Source organism: Pezoporus occidentalis, unplaced genomic scaffold, assembly GCF_034315485.1.
Source record: "Pezoporus occidentalis ecotype Australia unplaced genomic scaffold, CSIRO_AGI_Poc_V1 ctg183, whole genome shotgun sequence".
Taxonomy (NCBI): Eukaryota; Metazoa; Chordata; class Aves; order Psittaciformes; family Psittacidae; genus Pezoporus; species Pezoporus occidentalis.
The window spans coordinates 1,188,219-1,213,300 of record NW_026913673.1 but is presented as its reverse complement, the minus strand read 5'-3'; the positions used below and the strand labels follow the sequence as shown (position 1 = coordinate 1,213,300).

The 25,082-nt window shown below is 49.3% G+C and overlaps 1 protein-coding gene across 32 annotated transcripts in view; it reads right to left on the bottom strand.

Moving 5' to 3' along the window:
- Positions 1-25,082, bottom strand: part of MSI2 (musashi RNA binding protein 2) — a 215,424-nt gene that overhangs the window by 28,923 nt on the left and 161,419 nt on the right. For 31 of the 32 annotated variants that reach the window (XR_009964219.1, XR_009964221.1, XR_009964224.1 and 28 more), the window contains 3 exons: positions 23,658-23,740; positions 15,640-15,754; positions 10,028-10,102 (listed from right to left, as the gene is read on the bottom strand). Coding sequence is in view for 25 of the 32 variants with exons in the window: in XM_062615692.1 (XP_062471676.1) it covers positions 10,028-10,102; positions 15,640-15,754; positions 23,658-23,740 (273 nt within the window). In the remaining 7 variants the exon portion in view is untranslated. Of the gene's footprint in view, positions 1-5,865; positions 7,085-10,027; positions 10,103-15,639; positions 15,755-23,657; positions 23,741-25,082 lie in introns of those variants that run through there. The other variant, XM_062615715.1, reaches the window with a different exon arrangement.

The following is a 25,082-nucleotide window of genomic DNA, read 5'->3' as shown; positions in this document are numbered from 1 at the left end:
TCACAGCTGTCATTTCAAATGGGCTCTCGCTTGCATTATTCTTTCCATTAGGCAGCGTTATCCTCTTTGTAGGATCTTTGGGCTTTGTTTCAAAAGTATCCGAGACTCAAACCCCTGAAGCAGAAGAGCCTGGTGGCTTTTCTTTGGGAGGCAGGCAGGCGTGGGTCCAATTTACCGGACAGAATGTAGCCTTTAATGGTGAGCACGCAAGAGGGAAAGCTCCGTCCCAAAACAATCCCTTTATGTTCAAACCCTTCATCTTTCAGGCCTCCCTTGTCTCAGACTCCCCCCCAACTTTCTATAAGGAAACAAGAATGAGAAAGAAAAAAACCCTGCTCCCATTTGAAGCTTTAGATGAAACGCTCAATGTTTAGAGAAGAATATACCCAGAGAAATCAAGGTTTAGCGAGAATTGATGAAAGATCGGGATTCTACCAAATCATTCGCAATTCATTATCACAGTTTAGTAGCAATTAACTCTTTGGGATTCGATTGAAGACTCTCCCTAAGCTCTCCCACAGCTCTTGCTGTAGGAATCGAACGCGGAGGCAGTTCCAAGCCCTGCTTGGAATGTCTCGTGTTTCCCACCTGGTTTGCCTTTAAAGCAGCGGGATAGCGGCATCCACACGACAGCAAGCAGAAGGGACGAGGCGAGGCGCAGGGCAGACCTCCGTGGCAATGAGAATTGCTTTCCTGAGCATTTGATCAATTCTATTAACACTTTTAGCACCTCCAAGCCCACCCAGAGTCCCTGCTTGTGACAGCCCCATTAAGTGTTTCCCTTTGTCTTTATACGCTGTGTTACATCAAGCTTATTAAAATCTATTTCACCAGGTCAGAAAATTAGCGAGCTTCAGCTACAGCCCATCACGCATAATGGCAGCCTCATTAAGCAGCTCACTGCAGCTAGCCAAGGCACAATCACCTCCTGCTTAAAATGTACCGCGCGTGGCAAGGCTCCCTAGAATTCCCCACGTCAGCCACTGGAACGCGCTCCACACCGGATGCATGTTTGCAGATGGATGTTATTATGAACAAATACTTCTGCTTTGGAATTCCAACCAAACAATAAACCCCAAATAGAGTCCATTTCCACTCGGGCACTTCCACTTTATGCACAGCAAATGACCCATTTTTCAGCTGTTACCACTCTCAGGCCACGGGTTTTAAAACGAGAATGATGCAGTAATTACTTTATGCATCAGTGAGACAAAGCCTTGTTTGTCTCCAAATTATCATTCTGTGTTGTTTCAAGTGCAAGAACCCTTTTGAGGTTATTTCACCGTGCAGAAAACTGGGAAACTTCTCAAAAGCAAACAGTTTATTCTAAGAAAACTATTTATTCAAACAACCGCAAACCAAAAAGCCAAAGCTGGGAGCTGATGGAGTTTATTTACTCAGAAACTGCTCCCATCCTAGAGCAGCTTCAAGGCATCTGCCAGACTTCTGTGATGCGTCCTATGACAACGATGCCTCCCACCAGTCAAACTCAATATGTAATCTGGATTCTCCCTAATTTAGTCACTGGTGAAACACAGAGAATTACAAGCTTGAAGAGAATGCAGCCGATGTGGGTGAAAGAGAAGCTGCACCAAGTCGCCTCCTGAAAGCAGTTCTGTTTAATACCGAGTTGAGCGCGCCGATGAAAGCATTTCTCATTTGAAAGCCCAAAGCCAAACATTTGCTATTGATTTTTAATAAACCAGGTAAGGATAAATGAGAGGACGGCTGCAGGGGAGGAATACCTGTGAACTCACTGCACCCGGGCTGCCAGGCAGCACAGCAGCTCTGCGCCTCAGTCACCTGCTGCTGAATGAACAAGGGCAGGTTAGATGGAACCGCGTGAAGGAACACATACAAAGTTCAGCAAAGTGGCACTGATTTGCTCCAAGCTTCATTTCGGCTGCTTCGATGGTACAGAAAATGAGCTATTTGGTTAAACTGCTCAGTTAAATTTTTATGAATGCCCTAAACTGGGTAAGTATTATTAAAAGACAGATCTTTGATGATGAGCAAAGGCATAGGAAGAACTAATGTCCAGAGGCTGAAGGTGGAAAAATTCAATGCAGACAAGAGGCAAGTATGCAAAAGAGAATTAATCAGAGGACAAGCTTATCAGAGGTAGAGAAACTCTTCACAACCTATGTGAGTCGAAGGCACAAGTGAATGCTCCTGTCAGAGGGATGCTGCAGCAACAGCCACTGCTGGCAGACAGGGAGCTTCCCACTGCCTCGCTGGAGGAACTGTCCCTGGGGATTTCCTAATCCACGTCATGAAAAAGGTCAGGGGAGAGGATTGTGATGCTGAGGCCAGAAACCTTCAGGGCATCACTGCAGCGAGTATGTATTACTGCCTCTGGGCAAAGGAGGACTTGGAAGCTCAATTATCAGCTTGAAATGCTACCAAGTGTGCTTGAAAACCACTCACATTTCAATGTTTCTGTGCTTTAAGGAGAGGAATCTCCTTCAGTTCTCTGCAACCCCCAGCTTTACAGTTAAAAGCTGTATCTACCAAGACATAAGGTGTAAAAGCAGCTAGCCACTGTGCTTCTGGCTAGCTCAGACACGTGGAATCCTGTACAGCAGAACTAGCGTTACCAGATCATGTTCTTCTTTCTATAGGGTTTATCCATGCTTGCTTTCTTCCATACGTGTGTGTTTGCATTATGCCTCCTTATTCTTGTGACTAACCAGTCTCACTGCACTTCCCAGTTGCTGCAGCTGTGGCCTGTTCACAGCAGGAATCATCACTCAGGAGTTCTGGTGCTGCAGCATCACCCCAAAATGCAAAGAGCTCCTGAGAGAAGGGCAGGTTTGGGGGTTTTTATTCCTCTTCTCTCCTCCCTGTCCCTTTACGATCACTCATTTTCAGGGCAATGACCCTGAAGTTTTAAAGCCTGTCCCAAACTCCACGCATGGATCAGTGAGCAGTTAAGAACAGGACAATCAGCACTGAAGTTCAATGTTCAAGATGTTCTTATTGCTCAAGCAGTCACCCAAGGTATCATTAGAGAAAACCTAATGAAGGATCTGGGCAGCTTTGGTCCTTAGCCTCAAGAGCAGCCTTGCTCATGCAGAGAGGGCAGGAAAGGGGGACAGGCAGCTTTACTACTGGCCACACTCTGCTGCCATGGGAATGGGTGGAGGCTGGACCACTGACTCGGATCAACAGCTCATCCCTCACCTTCAATTCAACATCCAGCGACCATTTTAAAGGGTGGGGAAAATGGGTAATGAAAAAGGAATTTTGTGCAATTCTTTACATCACAAAAATGCAGCTCTTCCCAGAAAAAAAGATGCCCAAAAGGCAAAGCTCATAAACTCTGCCTGGCCTCAGGGAACCCCTCCAGGTACCACTTTTTCCTGTGTCAAAACAAAAGCTTCTGTCACCTAGGCAGAACTTGAAGCAGCACCTTCTGGCTGGAAACTGATGGGTTTGCTATATTAATTTCTCAGCTTGCTGTCTGCAGTTCCAGCTGCTCCTCACTCCAGGGATGCACCTGCAAAGTGAATGGTCCCTCTTCAGCCTGCCCCCTGGCAGCAAACCGCCCCCCCCAATCCTAATTTTAAATCAGGTCCAGTCTATGGGCTTTGTTCCCACTGATGGAGGCTGAAACGGAGAGGTTGAAGAGTAGTTATTAAGGTGGTTCCAGCAGACTCAAATGCACTTTGTCAATGCACTTTTATGCCATGCAGATGCAGTAACATTTTAAGGGGAAAAAAACTAAAGCATGCAGCACAGGGATGGGCAGAGCAGATTTTAAGCAGTTAATGATTAGACAAAGGAGTGAGAAACATTCCCAGCTTTGCTGCACATCTCTTACTGTTACAAGGCTTAACCAACGGAACAGACAATTTAAAGTATCTTTTATATCTCTCCCTCCTATTTTGCAGCTGCCAGCAATTTCTCCTTCATTCTTAATGTTAAGTTTGACCATTAAGGTATCATGACCAGACAAACTCTGCTCCCATTACTAAATGTTATACAATCTTAGACTTGTGTAACGGCGCTTTAAATGAGTGCTTTACAGAGCTGACTCTTATTAATACTGACTTCATTACTCCCTACTGGCAAAGGAGCCACGTGTGGGCAGCATCTCCACTTTAAGGTCGCTTTACATCACCACAGTGGCTAGCTGGGTGCTTCTGCACATGGGAATGTGGCTCTGGGTCATTGAGGCACCATGTGCATCACACTGGGAGCCAGACCTTGGCTGGTGACTCACAGCTAAGTGCTGTGTGGGCTCTGGTTTATGCTCCTTCCAAGGGGTCCAACTCCTGGACCCTGCCAGGCCACACTCAGCAAGGCAAAGCTGCACCTCCTCAGTGTGGCCATTGCTCTGTGCCACCACAACCTGACACAGGGGATGGTAAGCTCTGCAGTATGCTGATGCTACAAACTGCTCCTCCCATTCCCCCCTGCACTCCCTGTAACAGGTTACTAACCAAGAGTGAGACCTGCGGGAGCCTGGTCTCATACTGCTGGGTGCCCTGCATAACAGATACAGGAACTTCCTTACCTCCCCTCTTCTCAGTCACCATGAAAAAGAAGCCTTAAGCATGTCATTACTGTATTAATTACCCTTTTCTTTGGTACCAGCTCCTTTTCCTCACTCAGAAAATAATGATTAGACCTACCAGGCAAGCATCACAAATAACTTCCACACAAGAACACCTCCTGCCAGCCCCTATGGCTGACAAGTCAACAGTTTGTGACTGCCATCAGGAAACCAACCAAATCAACCTCTACAGTTTAACAGAAAGATGGTCTTAAACACTCTTATAATAACAAAAACCATCAATTTAGACTTCAAACTGGTCTTGTGTGGTTTTCACAGCACCAGGCACTGCAGGAGCGTGACCCAAGGCTGGGCTCTGCACACTATGGAAGACCAGCATTAATAATCAAGTGTATTTCCCCGAGCTCTGAGAAGTTTGTGGAAATACCTGGTTTTTCCCACCTCTCCCCACACAAAAAGGTTTTAATCAGCTTTAACAAACAGACAAGCAAACAAACCTTTAATTAAAACACCCCTAATATTAAATTCCTGAGCTGAAGGCTTCTAAATAGCTTTGAGAATCCCTGAACATCCAGGTAACGATGCAAGACGGGATAACTGAGAACCCCTGGCTGCCACTGCAGCCAGGGCCCCTCACAGCGACAGGAGTCACCCGATTTTCCTTTCAATTTCCAAACAGCAGGAACAGATTCCTGCCCTTTAGTACTGCAGAGCTGGCCACAGGGGTTTCTAATTGGCTTATGGGTTTGATGCTTAAAGCCACCTCGGGCGCTGGCAGGGTCTGCGCTGACCGCAGTGGTGCAGCACTTTAACTGTGACCCAGCATCACTCCTCTCCCCCAATTACAAGAGCACTGGGTTTAGTTTTTGCTGTAAACACACCTCGTACGTAACTGTTCGTCTGCAGGTTCTTCAAACACCGGGTCACACACTGTGAGTGATGGTTGTTTTAGTCTTTTATTCAACTGTCATTGGTACTGGTTATTTGGTGCGTCCAAACCAACATATGAAACCTGCAAGCTAAGAGAGCAGCAACACAGCACAGCCGTTGTAAACAATTTATTATCGTTTTCTACCTCAGGTACTTACAGGAGAAAAGGCATAAAAAAAAACCAACCAAAAAAAAAAGAAAAAAAACAAAAAAAAAGAAAAGCACAGATGGACTATTTACAAAAAATGAGAAAATTCACAACAGCAGAAATGTTTGCAAATCATGCACACCAGGACAAGTTCACAAAAGCAAAGCAATTCATAGCAAAAAAAAACCCAAACAAAATAATAAGAAGCCATACAGATTAAAGAAAAAAATGCTATTGCCTGCAGGAAAGTCAAAAGAAAACTACCCAATTATTACATCAAGCATCTTTAATGAAATGAACAGCACAGCCGTGTATTGTAGAGCCTTTGACACTGACATTTTGAACAAGTGGATTAACAAACATTAAAATGCATTACAGTTCTACTGTAAGCATGCAATTTACTTCTCACAAACTTATGAGATGGGTAGAAACACTTCAAGAAAACCAGCATTTAAATAAGATGTGTGTTTGCTACCCAAACATCAGAACCTGGTCTTGTTAATGAAGCCAATGGATGGAGCCATGGCCACATGGGCTTGCGGCTCCTCTGAGATTTGGGTGGAGATGAAGAGGTGCGATACAGCTGAAGCTGGCAGGGGAGAGCTCATCCCATGGTTTGCAAGCAAAGGCTGGAATCAGAATCAATCACACAGAGAATGGGAGAGCATCACTGGTGACAAGGCATTGGACAGGGCAGCAGCTCCCCAGGCCCCGGTTCTGATGGCTTTTAGCAACCTCCTCTATTGGAAGGTGTCCCTGCCCGTGGCAGGGGTTGGAACTGGATGAGCTTTAAGGTCCTTTCCAACACAAACCATTCCATGATTCTATGATGATTATGAGAGCTCTAGAAAGAGCCAGCAACCAAAGGGAATGGAAGAGGAGAAACCACATGTGGGTCTGCTGCACCCACAGCCACCAGTCACAGGGTCACACCTGCAGGCGCAGGACACTCATTTTGAGCAATTAAACCCTGTGTTGCTCACGATCCTAGTGACAGGACACACTGGTGATGATTTGTGCTACTGCTCAATGTCTCTGTGTTAACAGGAGCCAGTGTCCCTCTTTGGGGCTGTTTGTGAGACCCCCATCATCCTGTTTTGCTTCCATGATAAAATCACTTCTAAGAAGTTTGTGAGAAGTCATGCCTTCATAACGCCCCTGATCCCCATCCTTGTGAGTTACATTCCAAGTGGGCATTATAAACTCATCACAAAGCAGAGGAAAAAAACCCCAATAAACCCCAAAAGGAAATAAAAAGCAAACTCAAAGCAGTGAGGATATGGAGCCTTTAAAAAAGAGAATTTAAGAGTCCAGTCATTCAAACCAGCCAGTAAGAGCAGCAATTTTTCAGTGGACATTGATATTAAACATGGACCACCCAGGCTTTGTCTCGCTCTCATTAGCACTGTAGTAAACCCCGATTAATTTGTTATGCATCTTTAAGAACTAGTTGATAAAAATTATGTCTTGTGAAATCGGCAAATAGTCTGCAAAGTGAAATAAGAACAGAAATTAATAGATTAAACTGAAAAGATAAGTCCCAGAAATTAAAAAAAAAAAAAAAAGACACAGAAAGGGAGTGATTGCAATAAAAAAAACAAAGAAAGAAAAGAAAAGGCTTTGGACCGAGTTATAGAGGAAAAATAGCATGATGGGAGGAGACACAGCAGTCACCAAAGCGATCGTGTGCGTCTCACCCGTGCAGACAGGGAGCAGAGGAGGATGCGGGACTGGACCCATCCAGGGGACCTGCCAGCAGCTCCAGCATGGAAATTGAAATGCAAATAGATGGATCATGACATCTGTAGCCTCGCTGCACTGGGACAGTGGTGAGCACCAGCAGGACAGCTCAATTCAGATGGGCATTCCAGTTGGGACTTTTATCAATGAAGTAAACGGGCAGCACAAAGCGAGGAGGACCTGGAGTAACACCCAGCGGCAGGCGAGGAGCCTGCGGGCTGGTGACTGCCCCCAGCACAGCCCTGTGATGACACCCCCCAGGGACAATGAACCCCCGCCAGGCCAGCCCCGGTGCCAGCCCAGGCTGGTGTACTACAGGGCTCACAACACAACTGCACTGCAGCAGAAAGCACGGCCAGGTCTCCGTAAGGAGCCTCAGAACACAGCTCTGTACCTAGATGGTATTACTTTTATATCTACACTTATCATACACATCAGTGCAGTCGCAACCCCACTGCTGGTCAGGCACCGTGGAGCTGGGAGGCAGGCAGGGCTGCCTGGGCTGCTCCTGCAGGAAGAGCCAAGGATTTCTCTTCTCCTATCAGACACGGGGCATCTCGGTGGACGGCTCATTGAAACCACAGATTTCTCTCAGGTTCACACATGCTCCTATCTCACACCCTGAGCCACAGTCGTGCTGTGGGTGCCACGGGCAGTTCTGCAAGTGCCAGAACACTGTAAGGGAAGGGTTGGGGCGTTCAGGCTGTTCTGAGGTGGATGACTACGTGCTGGAAGCACGCTCAAGCTATTCATCCCATAGCACTAAGTGCCTTTCCCCATGGCTGGTCAGTCAGGATGCCAACTCCATTCCTTCCCATGGGTGTCTGGGGGACGAGTAGGTGCTGGATGCCACAGGACATGGCTCCCTCCAGCAGAGAAGGGTGAAAGGGGAGTGGCAGAGCCCCACAGACAGCTAGGACACAGCACGACACAACCATGCGAGTGGCACTTCCACTGCCATTCCCACTGCAGGCGTGAGCAGCAAGTGCTGGCACATCCCCATCCTCAGCTCCTGACTTGCTCCCTGGGCACCCTGAGCTATGCTCCCATGGCACAGGGCTCTCTGCTGCCAGCATTCCTCCCTCCCAACACCTGGCTCCAGTGAGCTCACCCCATCCTGCTGATGGGCATCAAACCCTTCACACTATGCCTCTAGCCAGGCTCCTGTGCACTGCACTGCTCTGACAGCGGCTCTAGAGACCAGAGTTCCACACCACCTGGGACAAACCACCTAACCATCCTATGACTGGTTCTGACTGCTGTTAAGGAACAAAGAATCTGAGTGGGAGTGGAGCAAATCAACATGGGCAGAGCAACAGGGCAGGGAAATCCAAGCAAGGCAACAGAGGACTCTGAGCATCTCCCCTTGGCTGCCCTGCTCCTGAAGGCACAACTGGTGCCTGCAGGTGGGTGCACCTCCTTTTCAGTGCTGACAATCCACTTGGGTTTTCTCCTGCCTATCCAATCTCTGCAAGAGACTAAAAACAACCAGCAAATAACTGGAAAGCCTGATTTGAAAAACAAGGCCCTTATCAACACGAGGGCTAGAGTCAAACGGTGCCTCTGCTGTCAGCCAGCAGACACGCTCGTTTTAGACATGTTTATAATTAAAGTCGTCTAAAAGCTGCCGATTTTCATCATTTAACTTATCAAAGGTGCCTCTAATTCAGCTGTCTTCATACGAATCAGCTGCTACAAGGAAAGGAGGAGGAAAGTGTGAGACAACATGTGAATGCCTTCTGAAACCTCCTCTTTAATTCAACTAACGCTGCACCCTGCCAGCCTGGACCTCTGCCATCCTCTTGTCTTGAAGCTGGCTCCGACTGGGAGGGTGTAGCAGGGGTGGGAAACAGGCAGATGAGCTTTAAGTAGAGCATTTGTGAACGGAAATGGCAATAAGAACCAATCCTAACAGCACTGCCTCCTCTGGTGTTATCAGTCCTGCAAAACCCAGACACTACCGTCCCACAGACACTGTTTGTCCGATGGATGTAAATAACACGCATGCTTCCAACACAGTGTTTTATCCTAATGACCCAAAGCAAAACATGAGGCTGCATCTTGGCCCCAGTGGGCCATGGGTAGAGCCCAGCATCCCTCCACATCCTCACCCACCCTAAAGGACCTTCCCATGAGGGTGTTCAGCCCCAGTTCGGTCCCACTGCTGCGGCTGCTGGCAGCCATATCAAGGAAAGGGGCAAACCAAACCAGAGCCAAACTGAACCATCAGCACACAGCTAGAAACTGCGAAGGACACCAGAGGTATTGATAAAGAACACAGGAAGGTTGGACTTTACACTCCAAGACTGCATTTGTAATAAATACACACTTACCAGAGGACAGAATGGGAATGTGTGTGAGAGTTTGTGCGTGTATCTCTATAATATACATGAAAGTAAAAACCCATCAAAGGGAGGGTAATAGCTCTTAAATTATCTCTGTTTCTGTATGTTTTAAGAAGTTTGTTTTCAAATAACCAGTACCAATTTACACGTTAGCAAAAAATGGATTTAAAGGCTGTATATATAGATGTCTATTTTAAAATAGCAAGAAGATCTGCTGGTGTGTGAGATGCTCCCTGCAGACTTGCCTGTCTCAGCTTGCAGCTATGGAGTTAAAAAGACAGGAGAAAAAGAAGAAAAGGAAGGAAAGAGGGGAACAAAGTCAATCTGGAAATGAAATGTACATACCTGGGAACTGATAGCTGTAGCTGGGGGCAAATCCGGGATATCCTCGGCCATACGTTGCAACAAAATTTGGGTAACCTTGATCAAATGCACAAAAAGAGAGAAAGAGAAGTTTGAGGATTAATGAAGGTTTTTTGTTGTTAAACACAAGGCAAGATGACATGGAGGATGGGTGAGGCGATGCTACGGAACGTTATCAAACCCCCAGATTTATTCTGCTCGTGCCAAGCTGCCAAAGGTTTGGGTATTATCTTGAACAGAAACCCCTGGAGCTGGCTGCCCTCCCTGCTCGCTAACTGCTGGGCTCTGTGCACGAGACCTGTCACTCAGGTAATTAACATGCACTTTGGTATCTCAAGTCCAAGGACTGTGCATACTTGTTAGCTGGAAGAGTAAATGCCAAATGCTAAGGCTAAACACATAACACAGGTTTGCTCTGACATTTGGAGAGCTTACAATGAATGTACTTTGCTTCAGAGCTATTGACAGTTGGAGATTAAGGTAGTAGTAATTCTTTATCCCGGGAGTGTGAAGGACAACAGTTAACACATCAAGAGTTGGAGGCAGCCACAGCAATGAGCCAAGGGAGTCAAAGAGCTTTTAATTTTTCAGGAAAGTAAAAACCCAGCCATGAGAAGTGCTTCTGAGATAGGCGAGAAAACACATCCAACCTCGGACAGCTTTTGAGCTTTATTGTGAGAATATTGGTTAATAAAGATGCTCGAGTTACTGCACCAGGGCCAGGTTGGACGGGGCTTGGAGCAACCTGCTCTAGTGGAAGGTGTCCCTGCCTGTGGTGGGGAACTGGATGAGCTTTAAGGTCCCTTCCAACCCAAACCACTGGAGCCCAGGCACACGTTTAGCAGCCGAGCGGCTCTTCTGGGGGGTCTCCTATCTCTGCTTTTATTTCTTCTTTAATCCACTCGTACATCACACAGCTATTCTTCTGCCGCTGCGAGTCCCTCCGCTCCTGATGAGATTTATCCATACATACAACGTCCTATTAATCATAACCTAAAACCGGAAGATAAAAACGCTTGGATGAATTTTGATTACGGGATTAAGCAGTGCCAGGGGAAAGCAGCCCCACCATCCCGGACAGCACGCAGTGGCTTTCAGCGCTGTGTACACACTGCTTAGCCCCTGCTTATTTATTTCACAGCTCAACAGCTGGATTCCCTTAGAAATTAATCACCTCTGTCATTAAATCAGCTCTTTCGGAGTTAAGCTTTACAGATCTTTTCTCCTCTTTCTTTAAAAAACAACAATATTGATAAATGGATTGTCTGCTCAGTACGCAGCGCCATTAACAGCGCTGCGAGCCCCACCAGCAAAACCACCTCCGTCCTCTCCAAGTGGCAACCACGCAGTTTTGGTGTGATCCAGCCAACTTCAGGAGCTGGCGGTGGGGTGCAGGATGCATCCCTGCCGGGATGCTGGTGGCAGCGCTGCCTGGGGGCTCTCGCCTGCATCGCCAGCGCTCCGCGCGCTCGAGGTCGGGCAGATGAAATCATAAATTTATAATACAACATTACTTCAATTTTCCTCTTCATTTGCTGCTGCAGTGCCCAACTCTGCTCTAACGAGTCAAAGCCTGAGCCGCGCAGGGGAAATTGCCTGGCTGAATATCAATAGCGCATTAACACCATGCCCATGTGGATGCTTCATCAAGCCAAATTATGGCCATGCTGACCTACCCACCACTCCCATTAGATGCCATTCTCTCATCCTGCACTGGGCACCGAGCAGTTTAGTTGCTTCAGTAGTGCTGGGGAATGATCAGTCTGTAATCATCCCTTATTGCTACACCAAACCCCCAAGTTTTGCCTGGATTACCTCCTCCGAAGTGAGACCCTCCTGAACTCCAACCAACAGCCAACCCTGCTTTCCCAGCATCACTTCCACCCAGCTCCGACCCCAGCGGCAGCAGGTCCAATGCACCCGCCCTGCAGGCTGGGTGACCTTCAGCCCATCACGCTCTTGGTGGACAAGGATCCTGGGAAGACAGGAGACCCGAGCTGGACTCCTGACTCCCCGTTATCCCACCCTCTCCAAAGCCAATCTATCTCCTGCTCCATGGGAATTAAAGAGCAAGGCTGAGGCTGTGTTTGTGGGTGCTGCTGTGGGAGCTTGGGGGGGTCACTCAGCTGTGCCAGCCCCCAGGAATCCAGTGCTAATGAAGGGCTCCCCATCCCAAATCCTGCCTCAGGGGCAGCTGCTACTCTATTAAACACCGCCTGATGGAAAAAAGGAATGACTTTCTTTGAAGGGCACAAGCTTCTTTTATGCATGAGTTCAGCCTACCTAGACTGTGTGCAGTAACACAGAGCCTGCTCTGCCTTGAGCAGGGATAGGAGCCTGGTGGAGACCTGAAATCTGGTGTTCATACAGACGCTGTTTTGGCTGTCCGGGAGTGCAAGCTTTATGTGCCGAGTGCTCCTGTCCCTGGAGGGGTTTGCAAGTTAAAAAGAGCCCAACTTTAATATTAAACACCAGTGGGTCCAAGACGCCCATCGCCAGAAGAAGTGAGTCCTGTGGGGCCCCAGCTCAGACTGAGCAGTGCTTCAGCTGCCTCCAGAGCTGAACCCCATAACAGCAACTGTGACATCCCACAGGGAGCTGCTTCAGATGGGAGGGGAGACAGAGACAACTCCTATCAACACTGCTCCTCAGTTGCCTTCTTTTCTTTTTCCAAGTTTTCAGTCCTGAATGGAGGGGCAAAAAGCCATGGTGCAATGCAGTGACACCTGCATGCCCTTGGGTGACAGAGGTGAGGCTTCTGGGCACATGGCAAGCTTCTGGACCACCGAACATCCGCCGCTCAGCCGCAGGTGCGTGTCTCGCCTGTGAGGGGGGATACGGGGCCTCTTCACCAGCATCCCTGGCGCTGGGGAGCAGCTCTTCAGGCCGGGTGGGCTGCCAGGGAGACAGAGGTCCTGGAACTGAACCCACGCCAGCCTGTTCTTTATGCAGAGTGGCTAATGGACGTCCCTGGTCTCCCCTGAGCCTGTGCGTGTCCCCTCAGCAGACAGAGCCCGAGACAGCCCAGGAGCAGCCCTGGCAAAAGGCTGAGCCTGCCCACGCTCTCCGAGTCAGAAAATCCTTTAGAAGAACACTTTAATTTTGTTCCAATCAACCAAATCATCACAGAAGCGGCTGCCTACGCACCTTTAGACCCCGGCTGCTGCAGGCTCCTCGGGGAGGCTGTGATTAATGAAAAAGACCAACTTCCTTAATAGCTTCGGAGGGAGCCGCTCCCCGCTCTTTCCTTCGGGCTGTCTTGTGCGTTCATTCCTGCCATCCCCTCCTCTGCCCATGAGCAGCATCTGGGGAAGGTGACCTTGAACAAGGGCTTCTGGAAACAGGTATATAAATCCTCCACGAGCAGCCCCACTCGCTCCGTTTCAGTCCAGCAAAGGAGGAATGGGGCAGGGCTGGCACCAGCCTCCCGGGATCCTTGGCTACTACAGACGCTGCCTCCGGTGGGACATTACTTCGTGCATCTCATTATTTGATGGGTTAATTACCCCCCTTCTCCCTGTGGAATGGGGCCCTACCTCGAGCAGCTTCAGGGCTTGGGAAGGAGCAATCGCTGTCCCTCATCCCCCTTCCCAACACCTGGAGGCAGCCTTTGAAAACGGGGCTTTATAATGGCCATCCAGACAGCTTCGCTTTTGTGTGTTGTGATTTCCTTGTGCAGCACTTAATTATTTAACACGGTGCCACTGTAGCAAAGCAGGAACTTGGAAGATGAAAAAAACAGCTTGAGCAGATAATGAAGCATCTGGCCTTCAACACGAATCAATCATTAATTCTGAGCAAGTCACTCTCATTTGCAATCTAACCAGTGTGCTGTGAGAGCGGCCGGAGCAGGGCTGGTTGGGGTGACCTGACCCACCCCACTGCAGTGGGACGGGGACTTGCCAAGGGGCACCCAAATTGCTGGCTCTGTGCAGATGCAGATCTGCTCGCTGAGGGCTTCTTCCCTTGCTTGTTATGGCTTGAAATGATCTTTTTCCAGTGCGCCATCCCGGTGGGAATCACACTGCACCAAGGACTGAATTTTCCCTTCAGGTCACTGGGGTGGACTCTGGCTCCATTCACTCCTTGCCGGGCTGGAGGGAGAAGGGGGAGGGATCCTGCCCTGGGTCGTTCGACCTGCCCAGGGTGACCTGGGCTCTCTCCTCCACCACCTTCACTACCCCAAACCTCAGGCACCGCGAGTGGGTTAAAGGCAGAGAAACAAGAGCAATGAAGTGCCTATGCTCCAGCACCCTGGTACATGCAGGCCACCAAATCACAGGTTGACGAGGACAAGATAAATATTTTAACCATAAAATGCAATTTCCAAACACTATGGGGCAGGGTGGTGGTGGAGTGTGGGGACAGAAAAACAGATGATCAGTGGAAGTAACTGAATTACACAGCCCTGAAATGGATCGCTCCAGCCACGCGAACAGAAGCGCTATTAATTCAGAGATAAAGCAAATAAGGCAGGGAAGTTTTCCCTATCAAATCAAGCGGGGCCTGAAGTCAGATGTCTCAGTGTAACAGCCTGATGCTCACAGAACAGTCTCCTCTGACCTGATGATCACTGCAGAAGCTTTGGGATCCTCCAGCACCTCAGCCAGCCCATCTCAACCTGCTTGGCAGAGCTCAGGACAACCAAGCACCAGCTTTCAAGGCTGGTTTTTATGTGTGAGTTTCTGGGATCATCTAAACCCAGGACAGAAAACTCAAAGCATCCCAGAGAAGCTACATATGAGGGACACCAGCCTGAGAAAGGCTCATTCCTGCCTGGGAACACCTCCAGATGCCCTCTTGTTCATGCACGCCTTATGGAAACAGAGGGTGCCAACCAAGGGAAAGTCCAGTGATACAAATAGAGCAGGAGGTTGAAAATGCATGGGGTTGTACAAAAGTACATTGGCAATGGATTAGCAGCGTTCTGGCTTAGCAAATCTGAGCAGAGAGCATCAAGAGGTTGTCACATTGTAAAGAAAGAAGAACTATCTAGGCAGAAACAAATGAGAACCAACTGTAAGTAAGCAGACCTTGTGCACAAATATCATTTATCCCATTTAATTGGTATTTCCTGGACACAATACTCTGGACTAAAATACCATTCCATCGCCTTCAAACTTGTAATTACTGTGGTGCCCTGCACTGGTGTGCTCCTCCCTGCTCTCCCCATCCTGCGGGCCATGGAGGAGCCGGCAGGATTTTCAATTACCTATGCTGAGCTGTCAGAGGTACCTTTAAAAGAAGGGGAATAATGTGTGACTCAATTCCTCTAAAGAAGGGGAGAGATCATTTTTAGTCAGAATGAACACCCTGCGTCTTTCATCATTCTATTTTTGCCAGGAAGAGTAAAACAGCCTCTTTAAAACATCCATTTAAATGCAAATTTCTATATTCCAGGAGCGGGGGGGGAGTTAATCATTTACCACAGACAGGATCATTCTCCCCACTCCATCCCTACTGAAGTCCTAGACCCGCACCCACACGGCTGCAGGGATCTGCTCACCCCTATGGCTTAAGGGTTCAGGAAGCAGGGAGAGACACAACACGGGAGCCGCTGGCTGCGGGAGACGTGTGGTGGCCACGGCACTTACCCAACATTCCCATCCCTAGCATAAAAGCGTCCATGGTATACGGTAATCCACGTGCCCTTCCTCTCGTCCCTGGCGGAAACATCACTTCTTTAGGTTGTGCTTTCTTACATTCTACCTATTGAGCAGAAACATGTACAAATGAGATGCAAATGAATTCCATGTAAATGTCAAATGCAGAACTGATCTACTTAAGGGGGTGGGAGGTTTATTTTTAGCATCTGCCTCCCCACACCGCCTCCCCCCCTCTAAGGTGAACTTTAAGAATAGCGCAAACGGATTTAGAAGAGCAAACGTGTCTGTCTCTTTAAACACACAGAGCAAACCCCACTGGAAAGATGACAGAAGTGCCGATTTAAGAAGTTCCTGAAAGGAAAACCTGGGCTGCGTTCCCTTCTCAATGGCACTCGCGGGAGTGGAATGAATGGAGGGAGGTCTCCAGCACAGCTCTATTGCAATCGATAACAGAAAATGACTCTCGGTGATCATTACAAAAAGCTCCTTTTAAAATAGGAATAAAGAATCGATATTTCTACCCAGCAGAAAATTTCTGTAAACCCTATTAATAAATGCTCTGCATTCTTTCACTTCCACTTACTCCTGCTGCCTTCTGAAGTTGCTTAATGCCACTCAAAGCAATTGCGAGTCTCCACCAATGCCTTGGGAGAGACAGCAATGCAGGCCAACCAGCACCAGGACACCCAGGAGCCAGCAACCCCATCAGGTCATGGTTCCCAGCCTCTCCTTGGCTAGGGAAAGGGAGAAATAAAGCACTTTCCCATGTTTTCCAGCTCCGGCACCACCAAGTTGCCCCCTCAAGCAGACTGCCTCTGTGCCAGTAAGCTGCTCTGGAACTAACCAGTTATCCCAACCCATTTCTATGGCTCTACACCTTGCTCTGAGCAAAGGGTAAACCCTGCAGGCGTACAGTGCAGCCCTGCATGGGATGCAGGGAATCTCCAAGCCGCTGCCTGCCCCATCTGTATGGTTGGCACAATGAGAACTGCTGCTCTGAGGTTAAGGGTCTTACCCTGAATGCAGAGGTTTGAGCCTTATGCCTTTAATTTTGCTCTTCAATCAGTTCTTGAACCCTCTTCGCACATTTAGGTACCCCCCATTCCTTGCCTGGCCAGAGTGGGAGCAGAGTGGGATCATCACCAGCCTGCAGACAAGGGCTTGGGAACGGGGCTGCTCTCTATCACTCGCACAAGCAGGCAACCACCCCAGGCAAAGCCGGGATGCAGGATAATAGGTGCCTAATAGCCCGATCAGTGACTGTGTGTTCATTGTCTTATGAAAACCAACCGCCTGTTCCTAGGCAACCTGATCAGTGGAAATTCCAGGTTTATACAATTTTCATTTAGGTAACATAAAGGTTAACTGCCTGTAATGGGAGGATTTTAAACAAAACCACCTACTCCTCCTCCCCGCTGCACATCTCCACAGACCGTATTTACTTCACTTGCTTGCAACACTTCCCGAAGCTACAATGCTCAGACACTGCCAGTGCTGTCAAAACACACTCTTCTTGCACGCAAACTGCCCCAACCCAGTGAAGTTTGAAGCAAAATTCTTCTGGAGTTCCTCTTTCGCCATTTCTCTGCCAAGAAGTGTTTGGATCCTTGCAGGAGGCAGTGGGATAAGAGCAGAGGGGGACAAAGGTTTCCTCTGCCTCCTCTTCAGTGCTGTTGGGGTAGCAAGACCTCTAGGAGAGAAACACCCCAGCAAAGGTTGTGGTGAGGACCAGTGCGTGCTCCTGGCAGGGTCACTAACCTGCACATCACCCCTATCCCCTACACACACACACACACATGTACAGATTCCATGCAGACACGTGGCAATGCACATACACTACTGAGTGTGCAATGGAGACCCCCAGGGTGCCCCACAGGGTTCCTAAGCCCTAATATTAAGAGAAAAGAAAGGAAAGAAAACTTCCATGCAATGATGTACGTGGAGGTGCTGCTGTCAGAGCAGGGATGGGGACAAGGACAGTATGGGATATGTGTGCTTAGCATCCAGCTCCATCACTATCCTATAGGGATGAAGCCTACAGAGCTTTCCAGGGACCCTTAAGCCTGAGCCTTGATGGTTGAGTTTCAGCCTAATCGGGCTGTGTGCCTCCCCCAGAAGCCCCACAGCCCTCTCCATCAACCACCCCGAGAGCTCCAGGCCACACAAGCTCCAAGGCTGAGCACCAGCACCAGCCTCCTCTCACCAACACCACACTGCCTCAAACCGCTTATTTGGGATCCCACTGGGGTCATTTCACGGGAGCAGCCCATCTGATTTCTGCAGCACCACAAGTGTGTCGTTTCAGTTCACAACTGCATCTCTGTGGGCTGGCCGTCACGCGCAGCGCCGCGGCAGCACCGGTTACACCTCGCGCTGCAGACGGCCGGGCTGACAAAAACAACCCAGCCTGCCTCGACTGACAATTAACAGGAAAACGAAGTTTGGATTAGCACCGTCAGAAACAATAACCCAGTAATTAGCTTCTGCAGCCACGGACCAGCCTACCCCTGCTCTCTGAAGGACCAGCCTCATCTATGATTTTCACAGCACACAGGATATAAAGGGAATGGCAGTGAGCCGCAAAGGAGTTTTACCTGGGATTTAAAGGGGAAGGGAAAGTCACCAGTAGGGAAGAAAAATAATTCCTAAGCCTCTGTAAACACATTTACCCCACATCGAGGGCAAACATATTCTCTGTTACCCAGCAGAGACTATTCCCTCCTGGGAGGGATGAAATGCAAGACAGGGGAACAGAAGCCCTGTCCCTCAATGCCATCCCTTGGGAAGGGGCTGCATGACCCCATCCACGGCAGCACATCTGGGGGAGATTTTCACATTTCCTCTTCAGCAATGTCAGGCCTTGGGGTGCTCTTCAGAAGCTGCTCAAGCACCATTCCATCGGCAAACAGGGGAAAAGCAGCAACAGGAGGTGCAGCCCCACGTTAGTCAGCAACGTGGTGGGTTTGGATGGTGCCGCTACACCAACAGAGCAGGAAAAGGGGAAAAATAGGGCCCAGGCTGCTTTTGCGCGAGAAGCCATCCCACTCCTTCATGGGGCATGGGATGGAGATGCCCATAACCATCACACAGCCACGAGGGTAAAACCCTGGAGGCAGCAGGGACATCACAGTGTGCCGGGGTGTGCAACAGGGCTTCTCCAACGAGTGGGGTCCCTCAGGGATCGGTGTTGGGACCGGTCTTGTTCAACATCTTCACTGCTGACATGGAGAGTGGGATTGAGTGCGCCCTCAGCAAGTTTGCCCATGACACCGAGCTGTGTGGTTCGGTTGATACCCTGGAGGGAAGGAATGCCATCCAGAGGGACCTTGACACGCTTGTGAGGTGGGCTGATGCCAACCTCATGGAGTTTAACCATGCCAAGTGCAAGGTCCTACACCTGGGTCGGAGCAATCCCAGGCACAGCTACAGGTTGGGCAGGGAAGAGATTCAGAGCAGCCCAAGGAGAAGGACTTGGGGGTGTTGGCTGATGAGAAAATGAACATGAGCCGGCTTCAGTGTGAGCTCGCAGCCCAGAAAGCAACCGTATCCTGGGCTGCATCAAAAGGAGCGTGACCAGCAGGGCGAAGGAGGTGATCCTGCCCCTCTACTCTGCTCTTGTGAGACCTCACCTGGAGCATTGTGTGCAGTTCTGGGGTCCTCAACATAAAAGGGACATGGAACTGTTGGAACAAGTCCAGAGGAGGCCACAAGGATGATCAGGGGACTGGAGCACCTCCCGTATGAAGATAGGCTGAGAAAGTTGGGGCTGTTCAGCCTGGAGAAGAGGAGGCTGCGTGGAGACCTCATAGCAGCCTTCCAGTATCTGAAGGGGGCCTATAGGGATGCTGGGGAGGGACTCTTCATTAGAGACTGCAGTGACAAGACAAGGGGTAACGGGTTAAAACTTAAACAGGGGAAGTTTAAACTGGATATAAGGAGGAAATTCTTTCCTGTTAGGGTGGTGAGGCACTGGAATGGGCTGCCCAGGGAGGTTGTGAATGCTCCATCCCTGGCAGTGTTCAAGACCAGGCTGGACGAGGCCTTGGGTGAGATGGTTTAGTGTGAGGTGTCCCTGCCCATGGCAGCAGGGTAGAACTGGATGATCTTAAGGTCCTTTCCAACCCTAACTATTCTATGATTCTATGATTCACGAGTCCATGCTCAGCTCTGTACATAATCACCCCCAAGAGCCTGCCCGACGTGGGCTCTCTGTACATAAATCTGTCTCTTGCACAAACTTCCAGTTCAGCATTTCTGTACATCTTAATACCTTCCAGGTTCCCTGCACGAGGGATGTGCCTCGCTTGAGCAGCCCAACAAAGAAAGTTTTAACTCTAAGGCTAAGAAAATAAAATAAGGCAGGGAAACTAAAATTCACTATTTTTGTTTAGTCTACTTTGGAGAATGAACGTTCCACTGGGGTACTCTTGGGTGAAGCTGAGCAGTCAAAGCCACTGGAACCAAGGACGGCTGAGATGGAGAGTGAAAAGCCTCTTATACCCAGCGCAACAAAACAGGCTGTCAGCTCTCAGCACCAGGATGTCTCAAACCCCCATGGCTAAAGCTTTCCAAGGAAACCTGGGCTATTTTGAGGGAAGCAGAAGGCTCACGTATTCACAATGCACAAAACCCCCATTTTACCATCCAAAGACAAGGCAACTTTGTCTTGCCAGCAACGTGCGATTCACAGTTAGCTGAGATTCGATTACCTTGGAGACACCGCGTCCACTCCTGCCATGGCCAGCCCAAACTATCCCTCCCCTAACAGAGAAATCAGTATTCAGGCAGTCCTGCTGCAAAGGCAGGGCTACACCAGAAACAGAAGAAAGGTTAGAAGCGTATTTAAACACATGCATTAGATCATCGCCGAAGGTGGGGTAGGGACAATGGGATGTCATGTCCTCAGACTGTAAGAGAAGTCAGCAGCGATGGGTGAGCAGAGTCTGAGGTTCATCAGTTCACTCTGTCCCCAGAGCACCCAGCTCCTCCTTGTCCTGCAGGACCCAGCCACCCTTGGAGAACCTGGCAAGGACGGCGTCACTCTACAGCTCAGGAGTGGTGTCACTTAAAGCACACCGAAGACAACGCTACAGGAATGCATCCAACCTGCAAGAGGTCTGCAGTGTCCTTCAGCTGACAGGCGGGTTTCCAAAGCACCTCCAGCCTCTCCCCAGCACCACAGACATCAGTGACACCTTGGGTACCCGCCTGCCCAGCACCGGCTCCTGTCACCCTCACTGCAATGAGCCCTGTCCAGAGCACCCACCACTGTGACCATCAGCCTCTTCACATCACTGTTCACACACCTCTCCCACAACACCCTGCCACGTGCCAGGCTCCAGCTCTACAAGCTGGTTGCAGGGATGGAGGTGCCTTAGACTACAACATATGTGGATGAAAACCCAAAGGCACGTGTGTGTGACACATACGTCTACAGCATCAGCACACAGTGAAGGCTCCCAGTCCAGGGAGAGGCCTGGAGAGGCCCGATCCATTAACAAAACCCATTCCAAAAAGCCCCACAAACCCAACCGTGAGAGTGAGAAACAGCCACAGGTGCTGTGCAGCATCCAAACCTCGTTTAAACCAGCCTAACATCTTAGTCAGCTGCTCTAAATCCCAACTTCCATGCAAGTGCCCGGGCTCACCACACTGCTCACCAGCACTTATCCCACTATACCCATGATGTGAACCACTCCATCACAATGGGATCTGAAGGCAAACAAACTACTCCATCCCATTTCTTTTCCAGCTGCTTCTGTGCCCCCTTAGAAAACCAGGTTTCTCTTTGCAAAGCAGTCTCCTCGCATCAAAGCAACTATATTCAGGGGATAGCTTGGTTGAGTTCTGTTTGTTCCCCCTCCCTGCAGTGTTTGGAGAGCATCTTTGGCCTCCCACGTAAATTCCAAGTTTCATTTATTAAATACCTCGCTGGCATTTTCTTTCCACTTTCACACTGCTCGGTTAATATTACATTTGACATTCTAAGCTTTACAGATGGCAACAGAAGCAGAATGCTAAAAATAGCCTGCCAGGGAGACGGGAGGCTAGAAATAGGCTCCTCAACAACAGCAGCCCCAATACTCTCTGCCTGCCCCCATGTTTGGGGAAATGACAGCATTCAGGAGATGAGGAGGAGCAAAGGCCAGGCAAACGGGTGCCCATGGAGCTGTAGATGCTCCATCTGAGCAGCCCGGTGATGGGGATGGGGCACCCCTGTCCCAGCTAACTGAGCAAACCTCATCACCTCGAGCTGGAACCCGTCCCCATCGCAGCTCAATGTTAGAGGAGGACACACTAAAAATGAAGCCAGGGTGGTCAGGCTCCAAGGGCGCTGTGGAAGCTCCAGCAGTGCCTATCCCTGACCCCCAGCCAGGTTACGTGTCACCTGTGGCCACCTGTACCAGCTCCCGGTCACACGCGCCTGCACAAGCTCTCCCGGCCCTGCGTGGGTTTGGTAATTCATCTGCAGACACATCAGCAAGACGATGAGTCAGTCCCAAGACAGGATCATGTCTCATCTCCTCCCTCATGGGCTGCTGCAAAATTAGCGCTGGAGAAGAAGTGACAAGAGGAGAACGCTCAAAGCCTCCTGGCACCTGGATCGTGCACCAAGCAGGCACATTTTAATGACCCACAACAACAAAACACCAACAGCCCACGCTGTTTCTTTGGCTCTTTGTGATGTTCCTCGAGTGCTTTTGCCCTGTCGCATCCTCCACATCCCCTGCACTGCTGTCACCTTCCTGGGGAGCCTTTCATCTGGGAAGAAATCCTCCCACCACTCCTCCCTTAACGGGGCTGTGCCAACATGAGTTTTACCACGCACGAGTGCAGATCCTGCTATGAAGCATCAAACAACGGGTCCTGCCCTGCTGCTGGCACTGGTTTTGCTGGGATACACCAGCATCCTCCATCCAGCTCCTCGCCAGGGCAATACTGGGCAGCACTGATTTGTACCAGGGGAAGAAGGCTGAGCCTTGCTGTGTGAAGTAACTAAACCCACAGAGTGTGACGTGACATGCACCCACCCGTGATGAAGCAGTAGGAGCATCCTGGAAGTGTGGCACTGCAGCTCTTCCCTCCCAAGTGACAATCTTACCTACATTCACATTCTGGGTGTTAATACTCTCTTGCTGGGTCTGTCGGCTGGATGTTGTGGGGGTGGCTGGGGTTTGTTCTTTGTGGTTTATTTTAAGGCAGATTAATCAGCATTTAGTAACTCTATATAGGGAAATGAGCCTCCTCCACAACCCACACGTGTCTCAGGGCAGGTATCGCTGGTGGCAGGCAGGGAAGCAGCGAGATGCCTGGACAGGGCAGAGGCAAAGCCTGCGGCACCCATCCGAGATGGAGCCAGAGGGGAACTGCCCCAGCCCTGCCTGCCATCCCACCTCTCGGCTTGCCAAGGGGACCCTTCCTTTTATTTCTGATGCATATTGCAGTGAGGAACAATATGAGGAATATTATTTCGGTGCCCTGGGAAAAATTAGCAAGTCAAATATTGGATCAGGCCTCCAGCATATGCCAAGGAGATTGCTTTGATCTTATCCACACTAAAAGCTCTATTATTGAATTTAAAGTCTGTGAACACATACCAGACCAATATACAATGCATATCTGAATACACATTTGAGAAGCTGAGGATGTTTTGACAAAGGGAAAAGGAGTATTTTAGCTGAAAGTATCAAAGTTACTGCATCAGTTGAAACACAAATGCCCTTCTTCATCTGGCACAGTGGCTTTACTGACAGGGCAACCCGCAGCCTGGGACCTGACTGTCACTTAGGAGAAACTCCACTCCTGGCCTGGCCTGGAAACTGATTGTGGTTTGATGGCAAAGCCCTGACTTCCCAGGGGATATGGTCCAGCACCAGCGCCCGGGCAGCATCAGGTGCAGCGTGCCGACACCCAGTGAACCTCATGGAGGAGGCTGTCCCAAAGGGCCACCCCCCGGCATGGCACGTATCTGTGACAATGGGCACTGCAGGACAACCCCAACTTACCATTTTATTATTGATTTCGTGGAAATGAATTTCACAGACTTTTTCCACCACGTCTTCATTTTCAAAAGTTACGAAGCCAAATCCTGTTTAATAAAGAAACAAAAAGGGGAGGGGGGAAGAAAAACACGAGTTAAGTCCAATTTCATCCCAGTAAAGCATCACGTAGAGACTTGGGAAAACTTTATATATGGATATAGAAATACACCTCCTGTCTATGGAGCTGCTGCTGAACTTGCTGCAGACTAATGGAGGGAAGAAGCATTGTCTCTAGGAAAATGAATATGGTTCTGTTCCAGCTCTTCCATAGGATTTAATGGAGAATTAAAACCTCCTTATGGATTTTTTTGATCCATCCTGCAGAATTTAATGGATAGTTACACCCCAGTTACATGATGGCTCAGAAACTACAATCAGGCCATATTTTTTTTCACACCTTATAGGTTTTTAAGAGCAATCTCGACAAAACCCAATTATATTTCTATGGAACGGTATTGATTTTATCTCTTGTTTAATTCCACAGGACCTCTCCATTAGAGCTGACTCATTACGAGACCCAAAGAAATAAAAATACGGGAAGACAGGAGATGACTCCTCATTTAGAGGCAAGGAAAATCCCACCCCACTGCTTCCCCACGTATGCAGCAGCACTTTGTGCTTCCACTGAGGGGACACCAAAGGTCCCCACTGCTGTGTGCTGGGGCCAGCAGCGCAGCCACAGCAGCTCCATCCGCACGGATGCAGCCGGCCCCGCGGGGCAGCGCGCTCCGGAGGTGGTTATTTGTCCCTTTCTTCCTGAATTACTTCCTCTAATACCTCATCAGGACATCCTGAGGCCTCCAAGAAACCATTACGTTGAAGGCCTCTGATCTAATAATTCCTCTCTTCTCTGCTGCTGCTTCAAAGGAGCCCTGGATTTGGGCTGGTTTAGGGCCGTTTGATGCCTGCTGCCTGCCTGTAGCTGTACATGGGATTTGCTCTGCTGGGGCCACATGAAAGAAATCTGGCAGCCCACCCCAGCTCTACAGTCATGTTCCTGAGCAGAAAATAACAACCAAGCTCCCAAACAAAAACCAAGCCAATGTGCTACATGTCTGGCAAAGGCTCGATGCAGGACTCAACACTGACACCAACAGAGCTAATGCAATCTTAAAGATGTGACAACAAGATGAACTTCATACTCCAGACTGCACTGGAAACTCCCATGGTGGAGATTCCAACACTGTTTCCAACACTGGTGGAACAGCACCTGATGTCTTCCTCACCCCAGGCTCCCAGCCAAAGGAGCAGAGCTGGGGCATCCCCAGCAGCACCCCTTACCCCTGGAAAAGGGACAGGAATCCAACGTTTCCAAGTGTTATTGTCCATGTATTCCATAGGTAGCTCTGCACTGTGAGCATCCCTCTGCTCAGCCACGCACAGCATTAG